The sequence below is a fragment of the Temnothorax nylanderi genome, unplaced genomic scaffold (genome assembly GCF_030848795.1).
Source record: "Temnothorax nylanderi isolate EJ_2023f unplaced genomic scaffold, tnyl_v1.0 TNYL_tig0044_pilon, whole genome shotgun sequence".
In the NCBI taxonomy this organism is placed as follows: Eukaryota; Metazoa; Arthropoda; class Insecta; order Hymenoptera; family Formicidae; genus Temnothorax; species Temnothorax nylanderi.
Genome location: NW_027249106.1, coordinates 74,408 through 96,040, shown reverse-complemented (window position 1 = coordinate 96,040; position 21,633 = coordinate 74,408). Strand labels below are relative to the sequence as shown.

The 21,633-nt window shown below is 36.6% G+C and overlaps 3 protein-coding genes across 7 annotated transcripts in view; 1 reads left to right on the top strand and 2 right to left on the bottom strand.

The window, feature by feature from the left end:
- The first annotated feature begins 17 nt into the window (after positions 1–17).
- Positions 18–3,982, top strand: LOC139771741 (chitinase-3-like protein 1). 5 transcript variants are annotated; one of them, XM_071704729.1, is made up of 6 exons: positions 18–147; positions 260–481; positions 1,935–1,998; positions 2,138–2,805; positions 2,959–3,251; positions 3,432–3,982. In XM_071704729.1, the coding sequence occupies exons 3-6, from the start codon at positions 1,935–1,937 to the stop codon at positions 3,835–3,837; spliced, it is 1,431 nt and encodes a 476-aa protein (XP_071560830.1). In that variant the 5' UTR covers positions 18–147; positions 260–481; the 3' UTR covers positions 3,838–3,982. The 5 variants fall into 5 exon arrangements, with proteins under 5 accessions (XP_071560830.1, XP_071560829.1, XP_071560831.1 ...); XM_071704728.1 differs by having other exon boundaries at positions 37–481; XM_071704730.1 differs by having other exon boundaries at positions 37–481; positions 1,831–1,998.
- An 819-nt stretch (positions 3,983–4,801) lies between these two features.
- Positions 4,802–6,890, bottom strand: LOC139771742 (putative GPI-anchor transamidase). The gene is made up of 4 exons (XM_071704732.1): positions 6,385–6,890; positions 5,669–6,274; positions 5,477–5,587; positions 4,802–5,361 (listed from the first exon to the last, which is right to left on the bottom strand). Exons 1-4 carry the CDS (start codon positions 6,448–6,450, stop codon positions 5,125–5,127), a joined length of 1,020 nt encoding a protein of 339 aa, XP_071560833.1. The 5' UTR covers positions 6,451–6,890; the 3' UTR covers positions 4,802–5,124.
- Positions 6,891–9,485: 2,595 nt separating this feature from the next.
- Positions 9,486–21,633, bottom strand: part of LOC139771740 (follistatin-A) — a 31,110-nt gene continuing 18,962 nt past the window's right edge. The window contains exons 6-8 of the mRNA XM_071704725.1: positions 15,256–15,594; positions 13,479–13,534; positions 9,486–13,348 (exon numbers count right to left, since the gene is read on the bottom strand). Coding sequence (XP_071560826.1) covers positions 13,289–13,348; positions 13,479–13,534; positions 15,256–15,594 — 455 coding nt within the window. The 3' untranslated portion in view covers positions 9,486–13,288. The remainder of the gene's footprint in view (positions 13,349–13,478; positions 13,535–15,255; positions 15,595–21,633) is intronic.

The window sequence follows — 21,633 nt, the reverse complement described above, 5'->3', positions numbered from 1 at the left end:
TCGAGGACTAGGGCGAGATCGATCACCATTAGAATGGTCTATCTGAAGCATGATCAAAGTCGTCAAAGTGATAAGCGTCTTTCTTAAATTAAATACATGAACGAGCTTACTCGCCATTGGTAGTATTCGGCTGTTGATTGAGAATGGGTTCGTCATTACTGATAAATTGAGTGTTGTACGACCCGTACGACCAATGATGAGAAAGTATACGACAAAGTGTTATCCACGATTTACGTAATTTAAAATTACGTTGTTTTAGCTATTGAAAAAATATCCTATTGGGAAGATATCTAGGTATATATAAAAAGACCACGCCGATGAATCTTTCTTCTGTACGAGTATTTTGTCAACTGGCACAGGTTGTTGTAACGTTGGGCAGTGCCTGTGCTATTCGTTGTATCCATTGTAATCGGTCTAACGAAGAAACGCGTTCCTGTCTGTCCTGAGACTGTCTGGCGACTATATAGCAATTAATTTCAAGGTAATTAATATATCGTTTTCGTATTTTGTATCGTCAACGTGGCCGTATCGCTTTTCATACGGCCTTTTCACACGGAAGATACAATACAAAGTTTGAGGAAGACGAACGATCGAAGGAGGGCCAAGAGTTTGTAACTGCAGGATTCTACATTCTACCCTGAGCTTCTAGCTTCTAGCCGTTACGTCGTTGGCTATGCGCTTATCAAACGTTTGATTAACGTTCTTCTCTTGAAATATTATCTCATCTAAAATGCATGCCATCATCAACGACGCCTTACTTGCCTTATTTACGATTTAATACAATATATGTACATCTTCTCTCCCTCTCTTCATCACTGTTTTTACCAATTATACACCGATTATTGCGATCTGTGCGTTCACACACTCGTTGGGCACAATTTGTTGAATTATTACTTGGTACGTGAGATCGAATGCAAATTTATACAATGATATCGGATAATTAATGTTTTGTACTCGCGGGATATTTACGTGGCAGACGTTTGCGACGACATAACGCAGCAAGACTTTGAACTTATTGGGAAAAAAAAACAAAAAAAATGACGTACAAAAGAGAAGTGGTGGTGAGCCAACTAGGGGATAAGAAATAAGGATGAGAAATTACAGAAATATAAATGATACACCCGAACGCGTTCGATTATAATCTCTGTAGTACAAAATGCTGATCGAATAATCCCTTTGACCCTTCTCATTATGCGCGTAATGCGCGTTCAATAAGTCAAGTGGATCAGGTGAGAATTAAATTTACATTGAATAACAATCTGCACCCTGCTTACACGTGCGAGGTATCTCTACTTGACAAGAATGGCTGAATGGCACAGGTGTTCGGATCAGATCTACGGATTAATCAATAAAATCAATAGAAGCAAGTGTTCATCGAACAAAATTACGTAACGTCGTAAGCGCGCGCACCTGTGTTTTTTCGAAAGCCTTTCATCTTGGTAATAATTAGATGTATATATGTACATTTGTGTACGCATGAATGAATTGTATTTACATTTATCGCATTATCATGATCAAACAGACAAAAATTGCACTACTTTTGATGCAGTATATGTCTATATATATATATATATATCGCGTGCGCGAATGGAATTTTGGTATTGCGTTGCCAAGTACTATCGAAGGAGCTGACCCTGGTTACGAGGTAAGGACAATGTACTCCGCGATTATCGGACTCGTATAGAGATCTTGGCTTTTGATTTTCGACTATGATTTTCGCAATTTTCCAAAAGTATATAGGATAGGATCGCGGGAAACGAAACGTAATGGATGTTTAATCAGCGCTTAACGTCTATAACATATATATATATATATATTTTTTTTTTTAAGTGTAAAAGAAGAAATTGAAAAAAATAAGATTTCAAGAACGTAAAGCGTCTCACATAGATTTACGTTCGATTCTCGATGACGATGACGTCTTCGCGTTTTTGCAGATGAATCGTTGGATACTCGTTTTCGCGGCGTTAGCTGCTTTGGCTTCGGCTGCCGACTCGGAAAGTAAGTATATGCATATATATATATATATATATCAATTAGATTCGAATCAGATTAAAGATTAAAAAAAAGAGGACCCGCTCCCCTTCTCTCCGTCCACAGGAAATCGGTAAATCAGTAACATGTTTCTGATCTCTTTCAGAAAAGATTGTATGCTACTTCGGTAGCTGGGCCGTTTACCGACCTTCTGGTGGCAAATTTGACATTTCTTACATTCAGCCGAATCTTTGCACACACCTGATCTATACTTTTGTCGGCATCAGTACGGAAGGCGACGTCCGAGTTTTAGATTCGTGGCAAGATCTTCCCGACAATTGGGGCAAGGACGGCTTTGGCAGATTTAATAAGCTTCGCGAACAGAACCCCGAGACGAAAACGCTCATTGCTATCGGCGGATGGAACGAGGGATCCGCCAAATACTCGGCTGTCGTCGCCAATCCGACTATTCGTGCTCGATTCGTCAAGAACGTCGTTGAATTTGTTAAGAAATACAATTTCGATGGCTTCGACTTCGATTGGGAGTACCCGAATCAGCGTGGTGGGAAGCCAGAGGATGTGCAAAACTATATAAGCGTGCTCAAGGAACTCAGAACCGAATTCGATAAACATGGACTTATTCTCAGTGCTGCCGTCGCCGCTGCCGAGCCTTCCGCCTCCAAGTCCTACGATATCGCCGCAATGTCCAAATATCTGCACTTCATCAACATTATGGCGTACGATCTCCATGGCGCTTGGGAGAAAGTAACCGGTCACAACGCTCCACTTTACAAGCGCAAGGACGAGTCTGGAAATGATCTTAAGCTTAACGTCGTGAGTCTTTTTCTCGTCCCGGAAAGGGACAGTGTTTTTCGACAGTCATTATCATTACATTTCTCGATGGAAACGAAATCGCGGCGGCTTTTCGTTTTCAATTTCGCGTTTCCATCGAGAAATCCAAGGGGGAAAAAAAATTTATTCTCGTAGGACGCGTCCGTACGCTATTGGTTGGACAGTGGCTGTCCGGCCGAGAAACTAATCCTCGGGGTGCCGTTCTACGGTAGGGCCTTCACTCTCGCCGACAAGAGTCAGAACGGCCTTGGAGCACCTACCACCGGACCTGGTGCTGCCGGCCCGTACACTCGCGAGCGTGGAATGCTCGGATACAACGAGATTTGCGAGTTCTTTAAGCAGGGTGGCTGGACCGTTGTTCGTCACCAAGAACATCGCGCTCCATACGCTTACAAGGGCGATCAATGGGTTGGCTACGACGATGTAACGTAAGTGTACTCTTTAAACTGGCTCTCCTCTCCTCTCCTCTCCTTTCTTTCACTCTTTCGTATCTTTTTGTGTACCTACCTCGAAACAATTCTTACGTATTTCTCGTTTAATTTCTATCCATTCTCTCTTTTTCAATCTACTCCCCTTAATAATGTAATAAATTTCGCGTGCGCACGCAGTTCTCTTACTGAAAAAACTGCCTACATCAACTCCTTGGGTCTTGGTGGCGCAATGTTGTGGAGTATCGAGACTGACGACTTTTTCGGCAACTGCGGCGAAAAGTATCCTCTGCTGAAAACATTGAATGCCGGACTAAGGGGAGGAGAACCGCCTAAGCCGACTGAGCAACCTCCGCAAACGACGCAACCTCCGCAAACGACGCAACCACCGGTGACTGCACCACCCAGTGGTATTTGCAAGAAGGAAGGCTACGTCCGCGATGAACAAGATTGCAGCGTATTCTATCTGTGCTACAATGTCAATGGCGTTTACCAAATACAAAAATTCAATTGCGCAAGTGGAACAGTCTTCGATCCTCGAATCAATGGTTGTAATCACAAACATCTCGTTGACGGATGCCACTAATTATAACGACAATAAACGGTAACAGTACCGTGCTATGTAACGCTTCTACGATGCTACCACTTGTCATACAGCCTGAAACGTAATAAACAGATGTGCTTTTACGCTCTGTATATCTCTTATGTAAATATAATCAAATATAAACTTATTTTTCCAAATTCTTCCTCTTTGTAATAATGTACAAGAATCTATTTACTTCATTGAAGATTCTCTTGCGCTTAACACGTAGCTACGGTGTAACAGCTAGAAAATTTTTCAAGTTAAATTATCGGTAATTTTCTTTTATAAATCTTTATATTGCGAACTGGCACTTTTAAAACGTTAGATTCTTAATTTGTAAATTTCACACATCTGCAACAGTGCGACTATTATTACGATACTATGTTTTTCATATACATCTCAAGCGAGAGAATTTGAGCAAAATATTTACTATTGGTATTATGTACCTACATACGCATATTGGAGAGCGGTCAACATTGCACACATCGCGGGGATGATCGCATGATTCCACAAGCGTATTGAACATTAATCCTGGTTGACAATAATATGCCATTGGTATATGTCACAATTGTGCTTGCAACGATAAAACTTGCCGCAGTTAAATGGATCTCTCAAGTAGCCTTGCTTCACGCAATTCGGCAAGAGAGGAATCGTTGGAAAAGCGTGTAAAGCAGGATCTATCGGAGCTAACTGGTCTACGAGTGACATCTCCTTAGAATTCTACTCATGTACTTGTATGAATTTTTGCTGTGTCACGTATGCATGTACTACATACAGGAGATACTAGAAGCCACAGATAAAAGACGCACATCTGCAACATATTTTAATAGCACACAACACACACATGCATATATATATATATAAAAATTAGTTTTCACTTACAATTGCAATTTACATTGTATCGTCATGACTATCTTATCTTATGTAAAGATATATAGAAATGAGTATCATGCATTAGACAAAGATGTACCTTTGATAAAATATATATTGGAAGATACAAATATCGTACAAGACGGTAACACATTCGACAAACTGACGCTTTCATCTCGGAAAACTTGTTTATATAGAAATATACATCTCGATGAGACGGAAAAGAAATATCCTATTTTCCACTAAATTGATAGGAGTGCAATACGTCATTCGCAGTGAGACGGGTCAACCACACAACGAGTGACAATGAATTGGATAATTTAGATTTCATCGTCTTCTCTCTATTATCTTTCCAAATAACAAATTAAAATTACACCAAATGTATTTATGTATAAGAAACATTTCGTTTATTCTTTTTACTCATGTATACTGAGATACTTGGGGAAATTGTGCAACATAATTATACTTGTTTTCAGATTCTTGAGTTTTTGTACGATTAGATTTAACAGGTAAAATATTCATTATGTTCGCAGTAAGTTCTACAGGCCTAAGTGAGCCAAAAAAATCTGTTACTGGTACTTTATCTGGATCCCTTCTAAACAAATCTCTTCTTACACCCACTGTAGATAGACAATAATCTCTTGGACATACTTTCAACTAAAAACAAAGAAAAAGATATTAATCTCAATTAATCAATATGGTAAAAAAGAAAACTGAAAATTTGGCATTACAGCGAGCGTATGTACAATGCGTGCGCACGTAAGACACTTACAAATTCACCCAATGTTTTAGTACTAGACGGTTCTACTTTTTCCAAGAAGTTTAACGCATAATAAGTGTATCGATCTATAATGTAAACACCAATGGCAGGATCCACATGATGCTACAAATATGACGAGTATTTAAAATAGATATCGATAGTTGTAGCAGAGCCTTTTAATAACAACGATACCTCTGTACTTACAGAAAGTGAATCCTCTCCTACTAAGCTGGAAGCGACTGCCAATATGTTTGGGGAATAAAATTTCTCATACATCGAACTCGCTTGACAAGTGTCAACCACGAATAAAATTTCATGGTATCTTCGTTTTTGCCACATTTGCTCCAACGCATCCCCCAACTCTTGACTAGTGATTTCTTCAGAATCTTGGAACTTTAAAAATCCATTACCACCATGGCCAGTTAAATAAATTAAGATGTTTGAACCTTCGTCCGTTAATAGCTTTTTTGATCTTGGGGTTTCCTGAGCTAAGCGTCCAGTCAGTAGTCGAACAAAATTTTCCACCGTCACTTCGTACCCTCTATAGTCGACTTCCACATCGTCGCCATAAACATTAATATGCTGCTTAATGTTGTTGAAAACAGTCGCTGGTCTAGGATTCCTAGGATTGCACGCCATATCGTCGGCTATCATAAGAATGATTTGTGAATCTGGTATTCCTAAACGTTTGACACTTCGGTAAATAGATAAAACATTTGCAACGTGTCGATAGTTGAACCAGAAACGCGACGTGTCGACCAATACTGCCCAATTGTTGGAATGTTCAGTTTTCACAAAGTTATCCGCTACCTAAAAATGTAACAATTGTAATAAACACCAGACTGGAAAATGAGATAATCAGAAGGGGGATAAATTAAAGTTTGCTTAAAGAATTAAATGCAAAAAAGACCTATGCGTACCACCCACGTATGACACGATACTAGAAGAGATATCAGTGTCGCCGTACAAGATGTCAATAAATGCATCTTCAAGCTTTATATTTTTCCCAAATTTACCCCAAATTTTTCTATAGGATTAGAGGTTAGCTTTCGATTCACACAGATCACAGACTAAAGTGGTTGCCGTTTGCCGTGAAACGTGGATTTGGATATCGCTATCGAATCCCATGATCCCATCGTCATAGTCATATCGTTCGCACTTTCGCAGTGTTCGCACTGCCCGCACACCCCGCACGTCCTAGACCCTAGACTGCCCTAGACTCGACAGACGACTGGACTATATACTTGAACTATATAGTTGACGTCCACTTTCTCAGAGGGTCAGGGCAGGCTGAAAATGCGATCTTCCGCCTTCTCGGCCCGCCGGCTTCACCGAGCTTCAGAAAGATCAAGATCAAGAAAGATCAAAGGGATGGCCCAGGCCGCTCTCAGCCACTCTCAGGTTAGGTTAGGTTCTCTCTCTCTCTCTCTCTCTCTCTCTCTCTCTCTCTCTCTCTCTCTCTCTCTCTCTGTAAAGTCTAATCTATCTTTCTGTGTTCTATCTTTCTTGGCATTCAATGAGTAAAACAAAGACGGAACGCGACACTTGTGTCGACTTGTGTTAGTAAATGGAAAGCACCTGTAGTATGTGTGACTAGTATGAATATACACGTATGAGTATACACAGGAGTAGTTGATGAATGTAGTTAAACGATAAAAATTAATCGGGTTGCTGAAAAGTCACTGAAGAGACGAAAAAAGTTTTCAACGATTTCCATTTTTGTTAAAGAGAATAAGCAAGAATTAAAGAGATTCGGTATCTATGTACTCTATTGATATTGTAAATTGGGTGTAGGTGTAACACGGGATTAATACGTTTTCTGCTGGACCGCTTGTCGGTAACTTTCCACTCGCAGGTCGCAATGGTCGCATGCGACGCAACGATTTTTAATTTTTATTTTCGCCGCCGATGTCGCATTCCGCGAATTCGCGCGCCGTGCCGTACTCCGTGTCCGTACAGTCCGTACTCCGTACTCCGTAGTGGATGTGGATGCATTTGTGAATGGATGTCCATTGTCCGCATTGTCCGCGCGATTTTCGTATTCTCTTTTCGTTACTCTTACTGTTAGTTTTCATGCGTTAATACGTATTGGTGCGCATTTGATTGACAGAAACGCGCGTAATCGCATTCACATATGCCATGGAAATCAAGAGTAACTTGCTAGATTTCGCGGCCGGGTATGGGCTCTCTCTCTCTCTCTTTCGCGCGCGCGCGCGCGCGGTTGCGCTATTACTTTTAGTTTTTGTTATCCTTTCGTCGCGATATGACATTCATGACAGCTGCGTTTGTCACGTATGTATGTATGTACATACATACGATATGTCGGAAAAACCGAATTTGCTGTGCAAAACGATCGTCGTAAGTATTTCTATGAGAAATTAGAAATATATATTTTAGGACACGCGCGAGATTGTAATCAACTTAATTACCCATGTTTTCGCGTATATAATAATAATATTAATAATACTACTATTACTACTACTATTGTACTACTACTAATAATAATAATAACGCGTGTGCAGGTCACGATGCTATGAAGAAGCCGCATTGCGAGAAGGAACGAGAGTAAGAGCGAAGAGAAGAAGATGCATGAAGCAGCGGACAGCGATCATCGATTGAGTAATTATTATTGATTATTATTTATTACACTTGAATTAACCGATTTAATCGGTTATTCCTATTTATTTAGATTGTTTGTATAAAAAAGGGAGGATTGAAAAGAAAAGATCCTTGTTAGTTTTCGCCGAAATTGTTATAATATATATAGATAATGGTGATGATATGCTCGTGAAATATATAGGTTTTATATATATATATCGGTGTATATGGAGGAATAAAAGCCACCGCGCGTGTACTTGGCGCGAGACACTACCGTGTGTCTCTTACTCTTGATAGTGGTGTAAGTCAAATTTGTTAAAATGTTGACTCGTGTGCATAGATGCAATTTATATATTGTATAGATTGCATCTATGCATACGAGCCAAAATATCTTAAAAAGTTTGACTTACACCACTGTGGCTTTTATCCTTCCATATATATATACATACTTTTTGATGTGATGCGCGAAATAATTATTTTCAAAAATATTAATTATTTTAGGTGCTACTGATGTAATTTATAATTTTTGCATTTGTATTTTTACAGATTAAGGTAGGTACGTACAACTCGGGCGCTACTCGTAATCGTACAGGTAAGAATGTCTCAAATTAACCTTTATTTTAATATGATGTAATGAATTTTACTCGATTGTGAATTTCTGATCCCTCTATATATATATATATATATATATATATATATATATATAGGAATCTTAGTGCCACTAGGTTATCTAGATTAGATTCAAATAAGATCTGTAGCCATATTCTTTTGAACACATAACGACAGCATAACAAATTACAGAATAGCCTAGTGGCACTGGGCTACTGGGGCGCGGATCATAACATTTCGTACATTTTCAGATGTTATTTTTTAACAGATTTTTTCTGATTTTATTAGATTTTTATTTAAAAACAAAATCAGCTCGTTTTTCTGAAAAGAATATTGTTTTGCTTACCACATACATATATAATAAATTCGGCCTATTGCCGAATTGCATTTAGCACAATTTTGTATGTATGTATATATATATATATATATATATTTTATATACAATGGTTGCCCGACATTATTACTATTATTACAATTGTTACTATTTTATTTTTCTATTCTCAGAGAATTCTTTGACTAATTCAGGATCGATTTTTCTTAATACAAATGTGACTGTATTGATGCGTCCAAGTTTCGAAATTATGAAAATTTATCTAGTTTTTGTCGAAGCTTTAAAGATGATGAAAGAAAGTAAAAAAAAACCTATTTAAGTTCTTAATGGATGTGAGTTTTATTTTAAAGAATTTTAATGTTTAGTTTAAAAAAGACAAAAGAAACAGATTTCAAGTTGATCGATGAATTTGTAGGCTTAACTTTAAGAGCATATTTCTCACGTCAAAAGGAGGAAAATATTTGTGAAAGAAAAAGAAAGGAAAAAGAACAACCTCGCACAATGTTTTATTGTTATTTCAATAATGTTTGGACAAATTTAAAAAATAATTCGAGTCTTATAGTTCTGTGAGAAGGGATTTTTTTTCCAGAATTATATAATTATAAAATGGAATAATTCTCATTTTTCTTTTATATGAGAAACATATTTCCGACGTTGAACTAAACTTTCTAATGACAGTCTCTCTCTCTCTCTCTCTCTCTCTCTCTCTCTCTCTCTCTCTCTCTCTCTCTCTCTCTCTCTCTCTCTCTCTCTCTCTCTGTGTGTGTGTGTGTGTGTGTGTGTGTGTGTGTGTGTGTGTGTGTGTGTGTGTGTGTGTGTGTGTGTGTGTGTGTTTATATACCATATATGTATGTATAATATATTTATATATCTTTTTATATATTTATTCATCTATATTTTTATAAGTTAATTAATTTGTTATGGCCTAGATAAAGCATTTTGAAACTTAGACATAAAAAATAATAGATTATTCTGCTTGTGTGACATTTCTCGTAAATTTGTTACATCTCTTGTTTGTAGATGCACGCGGAATCTCGGAGTTCGTTTACTTTATGATCGCTTTATGTACGTTCTTACGTGTAAAGTTATGTTGTGACGTATGATTCGTTCACGTTACAATTTGATAATATGTTCCTAGCCGTAGGCAAAATCGCGATCGAATTACCTTAAATTAGAGCACATGTTTTTGGCTTCTCATTATTTATCTATATTAATACGGTGGTCGCGTAATGACCGATTTCGACTTGATCTGACTTTAAATATCTCGATATTTGCTCAGGTAATTCCGCGCAACGTATCGCTTTCCAAGTTATGACCTATTATCAGTATTGGGAATGAAGACATACATTTTTGTAACTAACAGCACTAGAAACTCGAAATGATTGTCAATTGATAATCGAATAATTTCTATGCTACACGACTGACATTTTTTAACATTTTAATTATTCAATTTTGAACGTTTAGTTAATTATTAATTTTCCATTTTTTATTTTTCATTGTTCTAGCAAGTAAGATTACATTGATTTTCATTCCCAACAGATTTATGTTTACATTATAGGTTCGAGCAAAATAATCGCTTGATAGATTATAAAACCAGATTTGTTCATAAAACTAAAATAAATTAAGTACAATTATTATTACATAAATACCATTTATACGTAAAGGCTAGGGCGGAAGCATTTGGACGATCGATGATGCCCACGTCGAAAAAAACCTGTCTGTAAGTTGAAAAATGTAACGTGTAATGTCTGTTGCATCGATAAGTGCTAACACTATAACCTAACATAGCAAAAGTATGCGTTATTAACCCTGCAACTGCACATGCGGGTCGATTGCGTCCTCGGCATTTTGACTGTGTAATATTTTTTAAAGGTTCAACGATTAAATTAATAATTGCAAAATTAATTTTATAATATTATTACTGTTTAAACTTATAATTAAGATCTCAAGGAATACCTATATGAATTTTTCCAGAATTTTTGGTAAAGTTTTAAATAAATTATATATATATATATATATATATATATATATTTATTTGCAATTTGAATCGAAGATTGATCAGATTTTCAAGATGTATCTGATGCATCTGAGAACACTGTCGAATTGTTGTTATTTCGAATAAATAGAAAGGACACTACGTATTGCGTATAACAATTAAAATTAGTAATGCATTATAAAATTCTTTTTTGTGGTAAATTGATAAGGATTCATTATATGACATAACCATCTTCGATCGTCCATACACGTTCGCTGTGTCAATCATCTTTCGTCGTGCACAATTAATTAAGTAATAAATACTGACTTATATCAATTAAGTTGCTTGTCTATCTAATATCCTACTTTTGGGAAACATTGTCGCGTTTTGTGCTAATCTTACAATCTTATGAAGTTATGAATTACATTTCCCCGTAAGTTGTGATACTGTAACGCATTAGTATTCAGTTGAACATAATAACAGCTATAGCTCTCTTGAGATCGAAAGTTTTACGTAATATATTGACCATTTAATTGGTTTGGATGTCAAAGAATATTATAAACGTGCATCTTTTAGAATAACTTTAACGATGCTTCGTTTAATTCCGCTGAGAGAGAGGAGGGGGGGGGGAGGAAGGGAGGGAGAGAGGGAGAAGGGACGATAAAGAGACAGGGTTATATGTGAAAGTTACATGTCCATAATGTGGAAAATCGAAGTTTTTGTTCATCTAATATCATTTGTTGTTCATAATATTAATTATTATAAAATGTCGCGTCGACTCTCTTATTGCCAATTTTTCTTTTCTGTTCTTATTATTATCAAGAGTCCTTAATTATTTTATTATTCGATTATGTATCTGCTATTCTTCTACTTGTAATAATAATGCTCGAAATCATATTCTCCCGACTATTTTTTATTCTTATTTCATTAAAATATCTATTAAGGAAAGACACGTTACTCTTTTATTTTGTTAATGTATCGCGACATTTATCATTGGCATATATTAGAGGATTTCTAGCATGTATAATATAATGTAATATAATATAATATACAATATATATTATATGTATGTACACACGCATACACACATACACACACGCACACACACACACACACACACACACGCACACACAAAAGAATATATGTATTTCGTGGAATATATACCTATTAGAGTTAAATTGCTGATTTGTTTATTTTAACATCTACTTTTTTTTATAACGAAAATTTGATCGGTATTAATATTATTATTTGAAAATTTTAATACTCTATTGTCAAATATCTTGCTAAATGAATAGTAAAGCCTCTAATTAAAAATGTATAATAGTAAAATCTAAAATCAGTAATTGAAAAATTAGAAAAGTTCTATTTATTCTATTTACTCACATTGTCGAATGTAAATTTTCTAACTTCATTAATTTGTAATGTAACTACGTAAAAAGCACGCTATTAAAATTCTTGTTGAAATTTGTATGCGCATTTATCTTGGTGAAAATTTTGGTATCGCTACTATTAACATATAATACGAAAGACTGCTATTTGTTCCGAGTTATTAAATGTATCTCTCGAAGCGAGCGTCTTAGAAGTATTATCACACGCGTTCTATGGTCGTTTATATTATTTTATAATACGTCATACGATACACTACACGCGCGCACGCGCTCACGCTCGCAGGCACGCACGCATGCATGCATATACACACGCACGTGTCCACACCTACACATGCGTATACACTTAACAATTCATATTCTCAAACCATACATACGATATAGTTAGCTCAAGAGAATCCAATGTGTCAATTAATGGAAGATGAAATAATCAATTGCCGATATAATTATCGATATGTTGATAAGTGATTGTACACTTTTTAAAAGACTGATCATTTAATTTGTGTGGAATAATGTGAGATCTTTATTTACGCCATACTTCTTCTGTTGAGAAAACAATGAATGATGGCATCGTGGGTTATTAAGTTATGTTATAATATAGATTTCATAAAAGCTTAAAAGTTAAAATAAATACATTTTTTACGTTAAATAAATACATTGTTTATGTTACATAAACCGTTTTCTAACTGCTTCCCAAGTGGTTGTTCATTTTTGGAGAATACCGAGTGTCTTCTGTGAGTGTCTCCAAGTATTTTGATATAACCCTCCTTTTGCCATTTTGCTTTTAATTAAAGCAACTAGAATATGATTTTGCTAAATCGTTCTCAGTTCTGAGTTGAGCCTCGTGTATAAGATTCTTCTAATCTATTTGTCGCAAATAAGAAATAATGGATACATCGCGCATCGATATATCGATTCTCCTAAATTCACGCTTCATTATTCCTCCAGGTCGTTGTGTGAACATGAGCACCTATTAGATTTCTAAACTAAAATAGAATCGTTACTGTCATCTGTTGCTTTTCGTTGAATATCGCTTTTCAAACTATGAAAACATTACAGCTACGAGAATGGTATAGAATGGAGGCCATAAGGAGATTTGGCGTAATCATGACTCACTTTTGTATCTTCATCCGCCAGATCAACCCCGTAGTTGCTCGAAGCGTCGTCCTCCTCTGTAAGAAATATAATAAACAAAATATTGGCGAATATTGAATTAAAATTGGTAACTTTGAAAATTCGCATCTTCTTGCTGTTTTAATATCCGTAAGGTTAATACACATTCAGGCCAATTATATGTATATTATATGTTTATATTAAGTGAAACGAGAATGAGTATGAGTATACTCTGCGATTTTACAATTACCGCATCGATCGTGATCGTGAATCGTTTGCACTTTTGTCAAGATTATTGTTTATCGCGTGAGCACAGGAATAAATTGTGAAACTGCATAAGGAGAGAAAATAATAAATTAAATGAAGTCATTAATGAATTATGTACAATCTTGATCAGACTTGGAGAACTTGAATTGTTTTCTATCGTTTCAGAAGCGATTACCCCGCGGGCATGCCCGGTTTTGCCCTTTTTTAATATATTTTTTTAAAAGGAATATGCCGCTTCAGTCTATGATATAACAGTCGATTTATACTATTGTAGTTTCGGCTGTTTCATTCAACGACACTAAATTATCTGTAAATAATATCGCTTCGTAATACGAGACGTATTACGAAATTGCAGAAGGCACTAGTGCTTTTACTCTGTAAAGTATTATAAAATTAATGTAGGTATACAGTGTGACACGTAGTAAGAGCAAATTGTAAATATAATTACCTCATAAAGTGAATTATTCGCATGAAACGCGCAATTGGCACACCGGTACAAATTCGAAAAGCGTAGCAGAATTACTTCTTCTCTATTTCTATACAACGTGCAACAGGTTTCTGCGTGTACGTAATCTAAAAGAGGCCACGAAGAAGGAATGGGAAGTTTAATACAGTTGTTTATTAGCGTGTTTAGACACGATGGTAATAGATTGAAATAAAATTCGTTATATATTAATTTGATCACATTTTCGATATCGATGATTAAACATTTTAAAAAGGTAAGAAAGTCTCGTAATCTTCAGTAGATTATTAATTGATACTTAAGGATCGCTGAGAGATAAGAATTTCAATAGACCAGTACGTTCAACACACACACACACACACACACACAATATTTATACGTATAATATAACTTTAACGTATAAAATAAAATCGTTGAAAACCGATGATCATCAATTTAAATCGGTATTTGAGATATATGGTCAAGCTGTTGAATTCTAGAAAAATTCACATATCTATATTCCCCTTTCTCTATGTTTTCACGATCGAATGCGTTTAGCAGGCAATATATAGGCGCATATCGAATATATACGACTCGCGTGTGAGCAACACGCATTCCACACTATAAGTAACTAGAGCGGATTACAACTCTGCGTTTATGACGCGAGTGACTCACTCACCTCGCAGAGAAAGATATAAATGGCTGGACTGACGCGCATGTATATCGCGCTTTTTTCAACAGTTCAATAAAATCTCTAACGCTCTTTTTTTTCTTAATTACATTGTCTCATTTCACATCGCATCGCATTGCGTTGCGTTGTATCGTCCGAAAAATATCCGAAGCACTCTGACCCAGCTTACTGACATTATAATTTGTAACCAATTTGTCTATTTTTCGTTATCATCGGATCGAGGTCAAATTCCTCTGGCAATACTCCATATTATATATATATATTTTTCTTTGACAGTTTACAAATTTAAGTGTATATAGGTTGGTGATTTGGAAAATCTCCGCAGTTTCATTATGTGCGTGACATATGACGCCAAGTTTTTTTAATAACTAATAACTCACCGATATAAAGAGGGGCCGTGTCGTAAGCGTTACAGGGACCCGCGTGCCGCGTTTCAAGAACGAAGCCAGTAACACAGGCGTCCTTGATAATGTGACACCAGCTGGGGTAGGTGATGTTGTTTGTCGCACATAACATAGTCGTTGAAGGATCTCGATCCCGATCCCGATCCTGATCTCGATCTCGATCTCGATCTCTATCACGATGCGCCCTATTCCGGGCGCGCTCCCGCTTCCGGGGACAACGATAGGTACAGGTCACGCAACGTGGTCGTCCAGACTTCATTTCGGATAAACAAGTTTGGCCTTCTCGACAGCGTATCTTAGTACAGTCTGCGATTTCTGTCAAAATCAAACCACGAAAATAACTGCAAAATTTTAATGAGCAAAATTTGTCAGCTTATATAAGCACCTTAAAAGTTACCGCGTGTATATTTTATAATTATTGATTCTATATCACAAAATAGGATAGATGCATTTGGATCGCAGCAAACAGTTATCGGTGAACGATTGCTAAGCTCCCTACTATTTACCGCTAACGTCAAATTGATTATATTGTTATGCATATTTTATTTGTTAAATTACCGATGCAAGATGCAACACTACTTAAACGCGATCTCAGTCTTTGATATTTTCGCTCACTTATAACATCTTGTAATAGTCAAGAGTTAATAATAATAATAATTGCGCGCAAATAATTGTGCTCGGTTAAATTTCTCCTCTTGGATGTATGTATTTCGGTATTGTGTGACACGCGCGACACAGAAATATGAAAGAGCAGACTAGATCAATCGTTGAGTTACATCCATCCTCTATCTCTGCCAGTTAGAAATTTTGCATTACATTGAGTGTTTTCCATTTACTGATACAAGTCGACACAAGTCTCGTTCTGTCTTTGTTACTCGTTGAATACCAAGAAAGATAGAACGACGTCTGTGTCGACTTGTGCCACTAAATGGAAAGCACCCACCGACTCGTCCGTAAATGGTTATCATCGCGATAATATGTCATCTACCTACGCGTATCTTCAGGTCAGTGGCCTACTTTTCACGGGAGATGAGAGACGAACTATTTAAATTAGCACTTTCAGTTACTTCAATTACAGTTGATAACAACTTGGAAATATTCACATTACTTTGACTGTCAATATCAAGAAGCGTAGACTCTAATAAGAGAAGGAAAGTAACGTATATATATATATATATATATATATATATATATATATATATATATATACGAGAGGGTCGTTGATCATTCAACCTAACACGGTTGTGACATTGACACAACATGGTCAACGTTCATTCAACCATGACAATTTAAACGAGTCGTTATTAGGTTACGCGCATCGTGCGTGCTATATGAAATGGTAATGCCTTGAAAATCGCTCAATCCACTCTTTCCTTACTCCAAATTATCCTGAATCAAAGACATATGTTAGATAGAGATATTTGTATACAGCGAAGAGCAGTTTAGATCAATAATGAATAGCTTAATTTTATATAGAGTAAAACATAAAGTTCCTCTCCTCTTTCTTCAAATGACCTTTGTTGAACATAATATGATCGTGTACTCAATCAGGACGGAACGATAAGACTGTTAAAAGATGGCAGGAGTTAAATTAAAAGGTAGTCGAGGAAAATCTACCTTCAAAATAAGGTTTTAGTAAAGTTTTGGTTTTACACTTTTAAAGCTTTTCTAAAGAACTTTTTGAGGTTTTTCTTTAGAAGAAAGAAACGAAAAGATTTTTTGGCCAACCCGATTTAATTACATCGTGATAATATATTTATCTGTTTATTATACACTACACTATCAACTGTCATCTGATTGGAGACGTTTGCGATGAGATTACAAACGCTGGACGTACTGTGATTATGAGTTATGTGTGAAACAGATTAATACAATTAAAAACCTCTTCTCTCTCTCTCTCTCTCTCTCTCTCTCTCTCTCTCTCTCTCTCTCTCTCTCTGTAATTGCTTTTGTAATTGCGCTCGTAATGTTGACACATTCTATGCATAACTGTATTCTTGTATAGTTTCTTATTTAGACAGACATACGTTTCTAACGGGAGTATCTCTCTCACGCGAACGATATTTACTCTCCCCAATAAAAAATTTTGTCCTTCTTCGCCATTATCCATTTCCGTCTTCGTCGGCATGGCATAATTTGCCATGCGACAACCGGATAATTCTCATCCCACCGCATCACACTCGCAGTCAGCGTGGCACGTAAAAACTGCGCGCGCGTCAAGTATCGACGGATGAGAAATGGTGTCAATATATGTATGAATGTATGCATGTATGTACGTACGTACGAATCCTCCATTGGCGAGTCGAAAAAATAAGCAAATTACTTAACGCCTTCGGTGGCAAGAGTAAACAACTGTACATCGAGCTCTTGGAGATCTTGGAGAGTACAAGATATCAGGGAAGGATGAAACGGATGGGCATGGAGGGAACGAAAGAAAAGGTAGAAGGTGGCGAGAGAAGACGACGAGGCTCGAGAAAAGCTCATGTACGTTCCGTGCGCATACTACCGTATGCATATTTACAGACGCGTGCACTTTCGCGCCTCGGATCCTCGAATCGGAGAAAGACGATTAAGTATTTGCATCGCGCGACACCTCGTCGCTAAACCGGCTGCTTTATTTACTTATATTACGCGCGTGTTGTGTATGTCGTGCCTTCTCTGCACCGCGATGTCTTTAGCTTACCTTTCTGCTTTTTCCTATTCGCACGAGAACGTTTTTGCGCGGGCGTTAAGAGAGAGATTGATATAGAGAGCTGAAGTTTTCAAGTGTGGTAGACCGAAGCTATATCAACTAGGATAGGAATGATGCGACAATAACAGCAACTGTAATACAATAGTGCCTTTTTATTGAATTCAGAATTATTCACTTGCAAGGGATACTTGGAGTATAAGTACACAGTAAAAAATCGTGCGTCCAAATGTTAAAATTTTCTTGTGTTACCAAGATTTGACTATTATTTCAATGTAAAATTAACATACAACAGCTATGTTATTATTTTCGTAACATTTTCATGTGTTATATTTATGTCAACGTGATAACTAACACTTTATGTATGTCATTTAGAAATTGAATATTATTTTGAGTTCTTTTACCATAATTATTTCAAAAAATCAACACGTCTTAAAGTTATTTTAACATAAACAAAAGTTAAAGTAAATCTTCAAATAATCGTAAACTTTGACATATAAAATAATCAAATTTACTAAAATATGTGTTAATATAACTCAAAATAAAATGTATAATATACATTTCGTAAGAGTTACATTAAATCAGACGGAGCAAAATGTTATATCGACATTTTGTACAAGTTATTTTTACATTATACTTAAAGTTAAAAGAACACATATAAATGTAAAATATAGTGTCAATAAATTAACATTTCTAATTTGTCAACAAGTAACACACGATGAATGAGTTATTTTAACATAAAATTTAGAGTGGACTTTCTGGGACATTTGAAAAATGTTACAATTAACATTTTATTTTTTACTGTGTATATTCGCGCGAGAAACGTAATAATGCATACCGCATAAAGACAAGCTCTCTTCTCCTCGTCAAGCCTGTGCTTGACGTGTGCTTAACGACAACAAGAGTAATATTTTTTGCCAGTAAATTTTTGCCAAATTAATTTGGTTCGCGATATTTGCAGAATCGTCTAACGACCATGTGGATAATATGTAAAGCGATGAGTTATGATATTAACTCTGAGAGAGCTTGAAACAAATGTTACAGATTGAGAATGCATCAAATCGTAATTTTTCATTATGGATGTTACAGTTTGTTTAGGAAAAAGACATACGCGAAAATATAACCGAAATACGAGAACGTGTTTAATACACTAGGACTAGCGAATACATACAACCAACCACGTAGGGTACTTTGCAAAAGTAGAGCGACATTGACGGTCGTTGCACGAGTATCGTGTACGCAATCGTTTTATTGTCACGACGATATGTTAATACAGTCACGACGTGCATATATGGTTTGCAAACGGGTAAAGGTGTCTTTCGTGGATTGTTTACAGTATCGAGCATCATGACATTGCGATAGGGATAGATGTATAGAAATTCAAGTGGCGCGAAGTGAAAAAGATAATTAGTGGGAGCGAGATGTGCTAAAAGGTAAGCGATGGGTGTCACCATGGTGCGCTGGCGAGAGAGCTGATTCGCGATGTAGAGGGTATTCGGCTGGAGGCATGCAGCGGTGAATGTCGATGTTGAGACGCGGACACGTGGATGTTGATATGGTTGTGAGAAGGAGGAGGCAAACGGTGGAGCAAGGCGAAGCGATGTCGGTCCATCGGCCAATGAGGAGAGAGAGAGAGAGAGAGAGAGAGAGAGCGCAGAGAGAGAGAGAGAGAGAGAGAGAGAGAGAGAGAGAGAGAGAGAGAGAGAGAGAGAGAGAGAGAGAGAGAGAGCGCAGAGAAAGGGTATGGAGAAAGAAAAGAAGACAGAAAGAGAGACAGAGAAAGGAAGACAGTAGAATCTTGTGCCAGAGTCTAATAAAAAAAAAGACGAGCTTGGCACTGGCCAGGCGCCCGTGGCCTCGCCAAGCTATACCGTGCCAGTGTGTATGGCGTTACTGAATACTGTTACCGAGGACCATGTCCAGGCTCGCGAAGGGCTGCTGCGGTTTCTTGTACAAACTTTACTCGCCCTGCTCCGCCTTATTCTTCCCCTTTTCTTTTTTTTATGCTTTCTATCTTGTTTCCTCTTTCTTTTCTGTTCCTTCTTCTTTCCCTTCTTCGTTCTTCTGCTCTCTTCGATTCGCATTTGCCACTTTTTGTCTTCGTTACTTCTGCATCGTTCCAACAACATGATTCTTCTCTGGTTCTTGGATCGTCGACGTTCATCTTCTCTCTCTCTCTCTCTCTCTCTCTCTCTCTCTCTCTCTCTCTCTCTCTCTCTCTCTCTCTCTCTCTCTCTCTCTATCTATCTTATTTTTGAGTTCCAGACAGACGATACATACGTAGGCTTGTTTCATGTAAACCTTCTAATGTAAGATGCTCCCTTGTTTGCATCCAACTCCGGACTTCCTCTTTACCCCATTTTTTAAGTAATAAACATAGCTGATCTCGGTAACCTTAACGTCATGCGTCTCATCAGTTTCCTCAAAATGGAGATGAGTTTTGTTGTAGAAGAGATAGATAGATAGAGAGAGAGAGAGGGGGGGGGGGAGGGGAGGAAGAGAGAACATTTTACGGATGATTTTGCTGTTGGAAAACAAGAGCGTTGCTCAATCGTATTTGTGTGTGTTTATGGATATTTTCCTTTAATTTTATTAATACTAAATGACTGAAACAATTTTCCAAAAAATCGTGAAATAAAAGTAGAGCATTCGAAAAACAAATGTAATAAATGGTGTACGGAGAAAACTTTCACTTTTCCAACTAAATTTACGATATGAAAACTTGTGAAAAAACCGAATGAAAAATTTAATTTATATATGTGACATACGAGCGCGCGTTCGTAAACACACACACACACACACACACACACACACACACACACACACACACACACACACACACACACACACACACACACACACACACACGACAAAGTGCTCAAGTGATTAAACAAATGGACTATTGTAAGTAATTTCGACCGAATTTCTCCGATATATAGAATCGACATTTATAACATTAGATATTTTTTTTACAAATCTGAGTTTACGTAATTCTTGGAGACAAGAACGCTCGAGTTTATTAAAAATTATTGAAATTAAGTAAGTAACATGATAGCAATCTCATTGAAAAAGAGGAACGGAATTATTTATTAATTTAAATAAATTCATGTTATTTTATGATAATTTTGTAATTATTTTGCGAAGAAATTGCCATACAAATACATAAACACACAAAGAATTATTATGCGCATATCGAAAGCATTTTGTCAAGTGTTTATGGCAATATTCGCTACATCGAGAAGACAATTAAGAATTTAAAATTGAAATATAACTTTATGGTTATTAATTTCGTTTCGACGACGGAAAACTGACATTTTTTTCTTAATTTTCTCTGTTATATTTGGGGTTCAAGAAAGACAGAATATAGTAATGTAGGCATATTGCTTCTCATGTAATCGTTTCGCAAGATCTCATATAAAAAGAAACAGAGTTCCCCGTCAACACTCCCTAAGAATATCCCTAAGAAAACAGGTATTTTCATATAACACTAGGTGATATAATACTTGTGTGCACCTTACACGTGCACGACTTTTATACAGGATTTTTATTATGAAATTTCTAGTTTTTGCGATTCTAGTTTGCACGATATTATATTGATCTAATTACACGGTCATATTTCTTATGTGGCAATGATCGATTCGAACTTTCGTTCTCTGATGGGAATG

Bases quoted from the DNA above. Each gene is read 5' to 3' on its own strand.
- LOC139771741 (XM_071704727.1), top strand. From the start codon at position 1,481: ATGAATTGTATTTACATTTATCGCATTATCATGATCAAACAGACAAAA. The intron at 2,806-2,958 runs GTGAGTCTTTTT...TTATTCTCGTAG, and splicing joins ATGATCTTAAGCTTAACGTC to GACGCGTCCGTACGCTATTG. The intron at 3,252-3,431 runs GTAAGTGTACTC...GTGCGCACGCAG, and splicing joins GTTGGCTACGACGATGTAAC to TTCTCTTACTGAAAAAACTG.
- LOC139771742 (XM_071704732.1), bottom strand. From the start codon at position 6,450: ATGCATTTATTGACATCTTGTACGGCGACACTGATATCTCTTCTAGTA. The intron at 6,275-6,384 runs GTACGCATAGGT...TTACATTTTTAG, and splicing joins TATCGTGTCATACGTGGGTG to GTAGCGGATAACTTTGTGAA. The intron at 5,588-5,668 runs GTAAGTACAGAG...TCATATTTGTAG, and splicing joins TAGGAGAGGATTCACTTTCT to CATCATGTGGATCCTGCCAT.